Source organism: Nicotiana tabacum, chromosome 11, assembly GCF_000715075.1.
Source record: "Nicotiana tabacum cultivar K326 chromosome 11, ASM71507v2, whole genome shotgun sequence".
NCBI lineage: Eukaryota > Viridiplantae > Streptophyta > Magnoliopsida > Solanales > Solanaceae > Nicotiana > Nicotiana tabacum.
The window spans coordinates 120,317,380-120,324,192 of NC_134090.1; the positions used below are offsets into that span (position 1 = coordinate 120,317,380).

Sequence of the window (6,813 nt, forward strand, 5' to 3'; positions counted from 1 at the left end):
ACGCATATTTTCTTTCCCAAATACCCTGTTACAAAGATGAGCAAATGTTTTCTTCTTTAAACTCTTGATTAACAAGAAACGTGTCTATATTCCATTTTTCTCTAGTAGAACTGCCTAAATTAGTGTGCTTTTTGGTACTTATAATTATTATAGCAATTACCCTATAGACAATTTTCAGCCACAAATACTTTCCAAACTTGGTGGCTAGCTGATAGTAATTTTGGACCAAAGAAATTGTTTTTATCAGATGTAGTGCATAAAGGACTGAACTTTGCCTCTCATCTGCAAACTGCACTAGAGGTCTCGAGCAAACACACTATGGATTCCATGCTGTTTTTTTCAAGCTTTTTAGTAGTTATTTTGCTGGCTATTTCACTCCAAGTTTTTTTCTTCTCACCAATATCCCCTGAGATTCTTGAAATTCCTTCTGCCGCTACATTTACATCAAAGAGCTATTTGCAGGTAACTTAAAAGAAAAAAAAAGGTTCCTTAACTTAATATTTTCTTACTTGCCTCAATCTTTTTATGGATTTAATTTATATACACAGTCTATGAATTTTAAGTCTCTTTTCGTCTTCTTGAGCCAAGGGCCTTTCGGAAACAGCCTCTCTACCCCTCGAGATAGGGTTAAGGTCTGCGTACACACTATCCTCCCCAGACCCTACTAGTGAAATTTTACTGGGTCGTTGTTGTTGTTGTTGTTGTTGTTGTTGTCAATGAATTTTAACTTGTGATAGCATGTGATAGTTATCATATATATTTATGAGATTACCAATTAATGTTTAAACGATTTACCTATAATTACCTATTAGGTGACCTGAGTGTGTAATATTATATTTTTGTGTGTGTAAAACTTGAACTCTTTTTTTTAACTGTGATGCGAAATGCTACATATGGACTGTTAATTTCAGAGGGTAAGTAAACTTGGAGAAGGGTTTCTGGATAGACCAGAAGATGTGGCAGTGGACAAAATGGGAGTTTTATATACAGCAACTAGAGATGGTTGGATCAAAAGATTGCACAAGAATGGGACTTGGGAGAGTTGGAAGTATATTGGGAGTAATTCTTTACTAGGACTTATAGTATCAGCTGCTGGTCATGTCATCGTATGTGACGCTGAAGAGGTAATTAATTTTGCAGCTTAAATGAATAGCTTGGCTAAGTAACGATTGCCTAATAGATTTTAAGAAATTTTAGATAGTCTTTCCGTGGCAATATGTATGCAGCACACCTAAAGTTTCTAATAGGTACAATTGTATGATGTGCAGGGGTTGCTTAAGGTTAGTGAAGATGGCGTAAGTGTTCTTGCTTCACACGTCAATGGTGAAAAAATAAGGTAAAAGATTTCACTTTTCTATCTTGAAATTCTCTGCCCATTGAGGCCAAGAGCAATATATATCTTATGATACTTTGATGGAGCATGGCCTTTTTTTCGAGTTGATATAATTTCAAAAAATAGGAATTTTTTAAAAATTAAGTACCATTCTGTAACTTCAATCCAACAAAATTTCGGGAAATGAACGATGCCTAACGAGCAAGGAAGAATTAGTTCACAATATCACCATACGATATTTGTGTAATTTGTTTATAGCATCCAAGATAATATGAACAATACAATATGCTCGTGGGACATAAAGTTTGAACTGCTGTTACAATATTAAATTAGTGCGTAGTTAGGCAAAGGTGACTATGCCCAGATGCGACTCTTCCGTCCTCCCCCAGCTTTGTCTGGGACAGAGTTTAAACTTGTGACTTGCGCCTAATTAATTGACACATCTATGTGTTGTGTCCTCACCAATGAACCAAAGCCCTGAGGGATGGTTTATATGATGCTGTTAGCAGCAACATTATAAAATTTCTCTGGATCCTTATGTCCATCAATTATAAAATTTTAATGAAAATCCATTGCAAGCTAAAAGTTAGAGTGTGTACAGATTTGCAGATGATGTGGTGGAAGCATCAGATGGGAGTCTATACTTCAGTGTCCCAAGCACCAAATTTGGACTCCACGAATGGTACCTTGACGTGCTTGAGGCCAAGCCCCATGGTCAGCTTCTCAAATATAATCCTTCATTGAACAAGACCTCTGTAATTCTTCATGACTTGGCCTTTGCAAATGGCGTTGCTCTCTCTGCGGATCAAGATTACTTAATTGTCTGTGAAACGTGGAAGTAAGTATTCTCGAATGATTAAATGATTTTCTACCTCCAACTATAAGATAACTTGGTGAGCTCATGAGATGTTTAGACATGCTTCTCCGATCCATTGACTAGCACGGTTTCTTCATGAACACATTCTTTTGGTACCTGGAACCAATTTGTGAAGTTGATTGTTCAAGTTGCATTCAACATTCTTTTCGTCCATGATAATCAGATTTAGGTGCCTAAAGTATTGGCTGAAGGAGGAAATCAAAGGACAAACAGAGATCTTCGTCGATAATCTTACTGGTTTACCCGACAACATCAAGCTTGCTCCAGATGGTTCGTTCTGGATAGCTCTAGTAGAGGTAAGTTATAAACATCTTTCAGTAGCAGAGAAGGTTCATCTGCTGTGCCAATTTAACGACTGATGTGTCTGCCTCTGTTACAGTTTACAGCTCGTAGACTAAATTTTGTACACTCGTCAAGAGCTTCAAAACATTTGCTGGCAACTTTCCCCAAATTGATGAACTGGGTCCTTGGAGCATACCACAAAGCTATGGTAGTGAATGTCGCAGCTGATGGGAAGATAATCAAAGGCTTTGATGATCCAACTGGAAAGGTCATGTCATTTGTGACATCTGTGCTGGAGTATGAAGGTCATCTATATTTGGGAAGTCTCAACTGTGACTTCATAGGAAAGTTACCACTGACGACCTCAACTGTGTAGCCATTGCTAACTTGCTCACATTATGGTCTATAAATTGTACGTCTTGATTCCTAGAATGTATGTTTAGCAAATTTGAGAAATATAATATCATCATAGCTGTAGGACAACCACAGGTCCTAAGATTTTAACGAGATGTTTGTTGCTCCCAAACGCACACGCAAGTATACGTGGTCGACAAGTAATATAGGATTGTAAGTCCAGATATTGTACCCACAGGGACTTGTGATTAACTATCAACTAAATTAAACCCAAACAATTAATCTATTCAAGCGAATTCTAAAGTATGAATATTTAACTAAAACTAATCTAAAGAAACAAACTAGGAGGTTAAAGAAAACAAGTTGGCGAATTATAAAGACGAATCCAATGTGAGTGAATATTCTAGAGCTATGGGTTAGCTAACAATCCCATTGAGTTTTCCATTTAAATCGTCTAATTAATTTATCTAGTTTATTGATTTACGGAGTTAATATTGCTCGTATCCTTCTCCCGAAGTACAACTCGCCTATTCAAGGTAATCTAACACCTATATTCCTATTGAATTAGAATTAACAAGAACACATTAATAATTCCTGTATAGTAACCAAGCAAGGCGATTAAGTATATTCCTATCCTAACCGCAAATCCGTCCTCCCTAAGAGTTAAGATCTTGCTCTGCTCAATATTATATGCAATCTAGAATTCCCTCTTCCGAGTTCAATCTTAGATTCGTAGATAGTATTCAATTGGTGATCAAGCGATCAAATAATTAAGCGCAAGATTGAATAAATAAACCAATATGATAAAATAATAAAAACAATTCAAGCTTCAAACCACAATGTTCATGTAACACCCAAAACTCTAGAACTAATGAATTATGAAATTAAAGGAAGAGAAGAGAAGAAAAATTAGTTAGAAGCCTCCCAAGCGTGGTGTATGTTGACCCACGTGAATTCTCTTTCAAAGTGTGTTCGATATCCTCCAAATTAGGTTTAAGACCCCTTTTATACAAGTTGGGATCATGTAGGACCGAAATAACCTTGTCCCGAGCAAAATAGAAAAAACCCTCCGCCCTGGCGTCCAGGCCCGCGCCTAGCGCTGGACGTGGCGCTGAGAACAGTGAATTTGCCGCCTGCTCTTTAGATTGTCTTTCCCAGGTGCGTTTTTTGCCTTCATTTGTATTTCAATTGTATCCTTTGTTCTTGTCTTCAAATTGGGGGACAAAAAAAACAAAAGGGTGTCCCCCCTTTTTTTATTCATTTTTGTTTTTCGTGTTTTATTTAACTTTGCTCCAAATTTCTTCATCTTCATACCGCTTTATTCCTACACAATTAGAGTATAATATTAAGCACAAAGTAATATAATTAACACTCAAAAGATGATTAAAAGTACTAGAATATGAGATAACAATGGGTAAATATATGTATTTTTTGCCGAACAACAACACCTCACACTTAGACTCTTGCTTCGTCCTCGAGTAAGCATTAAAATCATTCTCAATAAATCAAGCATAGAAATATCACCACTTCGGTTGGTATTAACAATTAGGCCCTATAGCAACTCAAACCATTAGATATACACTTCCTCATCATCATGCAAGATATACAAGTCACAAACAAACAACAAACTTCTAACCTTCTAACCTCAGAGACGGACTCTAACTTACCAAATTTAAGCTCGTTCACCTGCTCTGTCAAAGAAGCTAATAACATCACTTATCTATCATGAAACAAGTGCCCTCACAACAATAATATAGTCCATACTCCACTTATCTATCATGAAACAAGTGCCCTCACAACAATAATATAGTCCATACTCTCAAATCAAAGAATGAATATAATTTAAGGACTTAGCATTGTGAGCACGTGATTTTTGTCTTACGCGACAATCGCTCCAAAAGAATTAAAAAATAATAACAAATGGTCGTGCTGTAAAAATTTGGATTTTACATGGCACTTTGTTAATTATTTATGATTTTTGCCCATTTTTATTAAAACAAAATACAAAATGTATGTGTCGTGCGTAATGTGAACCGTAATCCGATTGTTAAATGGGAGATCACAAAAATATGCATTTCTTTTGTCCTGATTTGTTGCCTTGTTTAATTTTACCTACTTTTAACATTTTATACGCGTGAAATAAATATGTTAATTAATGGTGTTTAGTTTTATTTAATTAGGTTGTGTATTTAGGAAATTAGAAATAAAGAAAAAAAGGGTAAAAATTTGTTTTAAAATGAATTTGGGCCGTGCCCATTTCAAAATCTGAAGCCCAAATGAACGGCCCAAGCCACCAGTCCGAACAGCCCACCCCCAGGCCACAAAACGACGTAGTTTAACACCAAAACTACGTCGTTTCAATGCCGATCCATCTCAACCATTCAAACCAAACTGATCCAACGGCCAAGATCTCACACCCCGTACCCACTAACAGACCCGACCCGTCTCACCCGGACCGACCCCAACCCTTTACCCTCGAAACGACACCGTTCTCCGTTAGTTGAAGGATCCTGGCCCTTCATCACGTCTCATCCAACGGCCAGGATCCACCTATCCACTAACTATATAAACCCATAACCTTACCCTGCCCCCCTATCCGAACCCCAGCCTTAGGTCACCTTCGTCCTCATCCCTTTCCCCTCCAAAACCCTAGCCGCCCCCGTATTCTTCACCATGAAAGCCGGCGGCATGGACGCCGGTAACCCCACCCTTAACACCATAGAACCCCCTTGCCATCCTGAACATGGATCTGTTAACTACTTAACTCGAATCCCATCCCACCTTCTCGAATCTTCATTTGAAGATTCGAATCAAAACTCGATCTACACCGATCTGCCCTAAATTCATACCAGACACTCCCCAGACGCCCCTCGTGACCAAACCATGCTTGGTTTGGTCCGAATCTGACCAGGGAAGCGTGAATCCCGAATCTAATTTTTGGAATCTTAGGGTTCCTCGTCACTGGTCCGTATCTTGTTCAAGCCGAAGAGATTAAGGTCTAATGGACCTTAATCGAAGTGTTTCTCATCTGAGAAACACTTCGATTAAAGTCCGTTCAGCCTTAAGAAAGGTCTTTCGAATCCAAGTTAAGGCTTTTGATTTTTCGGGATTTAAGGTGAGTTTTGCTTTCTTTTCTTTATTCTGTTAGTCCATGTTTGTTTAAAAGGCTGTTCATATTTTGTGTAATTTGTTTCGAATTTTATCAACTGTGTCCTGTCCACTTTGCCTAAACCTCGGTGTCTTGAGTCCTTCTTCTATTCGTTCTGATAATGTGTATGTATGTATGTGTTGTGCAATTAGCTGATTTTCAAATTTGAACTGACTAACTGATTCCTCGAGTACAATTTTGCTTAGTCAGTACAATTCGAATCATGTGTCCGATACTGTTAAATGTCTGATTTTGGTTTCGATTGTATGTGTTATAACTAGTATAGTCGAGTCGACATATGTCGTCAATTAGTTTCAGTTGTCCGAACAATAACAAATCGACTTACTTCTGCTAAGCATTTGCTTGAATCAATTAGGAACTAAGTTTGTTTACTTATAGTTGTTAATTTGAATCAGAAATGCCAAAGGAATGTTTTGTTTAGTCACAGTTCTGAAATTCGAGGGCATGTGCACTTGTGCACAACATGTGCATTTTGTGCACAGCCTGTGCTCTGCCTAAGTGCTTTTTGAATTAAATAGTTTGACAGCATATGCTGTCAGACTACATCCTGCTGCCCATATTCTGCTTTAAGTTTCAGAAATAATAAACATTACTAAAGAGTAAGTCTGCCAGGGAATGTGATGGGGGGGTTAATACTTAAATAGCTAAGTGGAAACTGAAAAGAAGATAGCACATGGGAGGGGTGTTCTGTTGGTCTAACAGGCTGTTAAAGGACTGATGTTAAGGCTTATAAAGAGCAGGTCTTCCATCAGTTGCAAAAAAAAAAATAAAAAATAAAAGGGGACCAGAGATTAGGGA

At 37.7% G+C, this 6,813-nt stretch overlaps 1 protein-coding gene across 1 annotated transcript; it reads left to right on the forward strand.

Moving 5' to 3' along the window:
- Nucleotides 1–215: 215 nt before the first annotated feature.
- LOC107775430 (protein STRICTOSIDINE SYNTHASE-LIKE 5) lies at nucleotides 216–2,997 on the forward strand. The gene is made up of 6 exons (XM_016595159.2): nucleotides 216–462; nucleotides 912–1,124; nucleotides 1,269–1,336; nucleotides 1,935–2,171; nucleotides 2,374–2,506; nucleotides 2,590–2,997. Exons 1-6 carry the CDS (start codon nucleotides 319–321, stop codon nucleotides 2,866–2,868), a joined length of 1,074 nt encoding a protein of 357 aa, XP_016450645.1. The 5' UTR covers nucleotides 216–318; the 3' UTR covers nucleotides 2,869–2,997.
- The last annotated feature ends 3,816 nt before the right edge of the window (nucleotides 2,998–6,813 follow it).